Source organism: Emiliania huxleyi (assembly GCF_000372725.1).
Source record: "Emiliania huxleyi CCMP1516 chromosome Unknown EMIHUscaffold_17, whole genome shotgun sequence".
Lineage (NCBI taxonomy): Eukaryota > Haptophyta > Isochrysidales > Noelaerhabdaceae > Emiliania > Emiliania huxleyi.
Genome location: NW_005200881.1, coordinates 41,450 through 44,011, shown reverse-complemented (window position 1 = coordinate 44,011; position 2,562 = coordinate 41,450). Strand labels below are relative to the sequence as shown.

The following is a 2,562-nucleotide window of genomic DNA, read 5'->3' as shown; positions in this document are numbered from 1 at the left end:
AGAGAGGCGGGTCCGTAGGACCTATCCCGCGCCAGCACGTACACCGTGGCACTAGGCAAAGACATGGGAGGGGGGGCGAGGCGCGGGGGAGGAAGCTGAGAGTGCGGGGGTGGAGGCGGGGGAGGGAAGGATGGTGGGGTGGGGCGAGAGGGAGGGTGAAGAGCGGGAGGGAGGAGGGGCCGGGCGGGAGGCACGAGGGGCGGAGCGGGAGGCGCGAGGGGCGAGGCAGCAGGCAATAGCTGGGTGGGCCGAGGTGGGAAGGGTGGGCTTTGCTGGAAGGGGTTGAATGGAGATTGGAAGGAGGATTGGTAGGAGAGGGGAAAGGAAGGCGAGTCGAAGGGAAAGGGAAAGCCGCGGGAAGAGAAGGGCGGGCGGTTGGGAGGGAAGGAGTGCGCTGGTGGGAAGGGGTGCACAGGCTGCTGGGAGGGCAGTGCTGGAGGCGGGACCATCACGGGGGCAGAGAGGTGGGAGGCAGGAGCAGGAAAGCCAGGGAGGCGAGGAGCATTGGGAGGGCACTGAGGAGAGAGGCGAGGCTGCAGTGGGGGCAGCGTGGGACGAAGGAGGGAGCACATGCTGGGATGGGCAGAGCGAGTGGTGGGCAGCGGCACTGGCGGCAGCGCGGTTGGCGGAGGCAGCCAAGAGCTGAGAGCGCCATTGTGGCGTCTGAAAGCTGTCTGTGGATGCCGCAGAGCGAGAAGGGTGGAGCCGAGCGAGTCGCAGTCACAGGAGGACGGAGGAGAGCGGAGCGGGCAGCACTGGCGTAGGAGCCGGCAGCACTGGCTGGCTGGCAAGGCGCATGTGGCCCAGAGGCGAGCATTGTCGGGCAGGATGGCGCGGCGGCCGCAAAAGCGGAAACTTGCGCGGAGAACGCGCCAGGAGCACCGCCGGCCCCGGCCGTCGGTCGGCCAGGCGGTGGCGGCGGCGGTGGCGGGCCCATGCCGCCGCGAGCGAGCTTGCGAGGGTTGTAGTCGCGCATTCGTCGGCCGTCCTCTACTTTCTTTCATGTGTGTTAGTTGTTTTGTTAAAATTCTTTTATGTGTTAATGCACGACAACAGGTGGGTTAAGAGGGAGGCCGGGGCCGCCACCTGCCAGAAGATGGGCTGGCAGATGCAGATGGCGGGGCGACCCACAACGCGGCCGCCCCCTGCCGGCGCTGCCCGGGCGGCATCGCGCCCACCCGCCGCGCCGCCTGCGTGGGCTCGTCGCAAGCCCGAAAGGTCGCGTGCGCGTTCTTCGCCTCGCTCACAGCTCGGCGAGGGTCCCGACGACACCTGCAGAGCGCGGTGGGCGGCCGGGGGCGCCCCGGGGGCGCGCAGCCGGCGCGCCCTCTCTGACGCTGACACCATAGCACGAAAAAAGAACCCCGTGGTCTTTCGACGGCGGCCGCGCAGCAGGCCGCGCACGCAGCGAAGCGAAAATAAAAAAGACGAAAATAGGATGCCTCCTCCACCTCGACCCCAAGGAGCGAATTACGCCACCGGCGCGGCGCTCCTCGGCTTCATCGGCAGCGTCTTCTACTATTGCACCCATTATGCCGTCCGGCAGGACGAGATCACGCAGGCCGACCTCGACGACTACCGACAGCGGCAGGCTGACCTGCAGAGATTAAAGGCAAAGCAGTAGCCGCTGGGGAACGTCCCGCGCTGTCGACGACCCGTGTCGCTCTTCACGCGCGCTGTGAGTACGCGTGCGCTTTGAGTTCATTCAACCATCGCGGCGACTCTCGAACTCCCGGTTGTCGTTTTTTTCGCGCCGCGGCAATAGCCGCAATACAAGAGATTTTCAGCCGCATGCGGTACACCAAAGCGCAAACCACCACTAAGTCTATGCACGGTCATGACGGCGGCCCTGGCTTCCGTCCCGGGACGCGGCTCACCATCTGCGCCATGTGTGCAGCGAGCTCGGCGACGTTGCGTCCCTCGTGCACGGAGACGTCGAGCGTCCCGGGCGGCACGTCCTCGGCGGCCAGGCCCTCGGCGAGCGGGAGGTCCGCCTTGGAGCGCACGTCCAGCCATGGCCGGCGCGGGAAGGCGGCGCGGATCTGCTCCCGCACCATGAGCTGCAGCCTCGGCGCCGACTGCTCGCCGCAGGTGCCGGACAGGTCCATGACAAAGACCTGGAGGAGGGTGGGAAGGAGGGTGGGCGAGGCGTGTGCGAGACGTGGAGGGCGTGCGTCCGCGAGCGCGCCACGGCCGACGGGAGGAGCTGCACCGCCGCGAGTGTGAGCCCCTCCATCGCGTTTCGCTCGTCCTCCGGCCGGTGCAGCACGCCGGGCGTGTCCATCAGCTGGAGGGCGGGAGGAGGGAAGGGAAGGGGGAGGGAGGAGGGTGGGCGAGGGGCCCGGGCGGCCGCCTCGTGCCCCGGGGGGGGGGGGGGGGCGGTGCCTCCACCTGGTAACGGTCGGGAGCCCCGTGCTGCCCCACATGCCCCAACTTGACCCCCCCGGCTGGTGAAAAGGGAGTCTTTCACCTTCCGGGGGGACCAAACAAAGGTCCCCCTTACCAATGGAAGGATTTCCCCCAAGTTTGGGGCTTCCCGAACACGGCACCCACCCCCGGGGG

The 2,562-nt window shown here is 68.0% G+C and overlaps 2 protein-coding genes across 2 annotated transcripts in view; both read right to left on the bottom strand.

The window, feature by feature from the left end:
- Positions 1-976, bottom strand: part of EMIHUDRAFT_202497 (hypothetical protein) — a gene marked incomplete at both ends in the record, with an annotated part of 2,419 nt that extends 1,443 nt beyond the window's left edge. The window contains one exon of the mRNA XM_005784355.1: positions 883-976. Within this exon, the coding sequence (XP_005784412.1) occupies positions 883-976 (94 nt within the window). The remainder of the gene's footprint in view (positions 1-882) is intronic.
- Positions 977-1,835: 859 nt separating this feature from the next.
- EMIHUDRAFT_202496 (hypothetical protein) lies at positions 1,836-2,284 on the bottom strand (the record flags this gene model as incomplete). The annotated part of the gene is made up of 2 exons (XM_005784354.1): positions 1,836-2,117; positions 2,192-2,284. The coding sequence occupies 2 exons, from the start codon at positions 2,282-2,284 to the stop codon at positions 1,836-1,838; spliced, it is 375 nt and encodes a 124-aa protein (XP_005784411.1).
- Between the last annotated feature and the right edge of the window lie 278 nt (positions 2,285-2,562).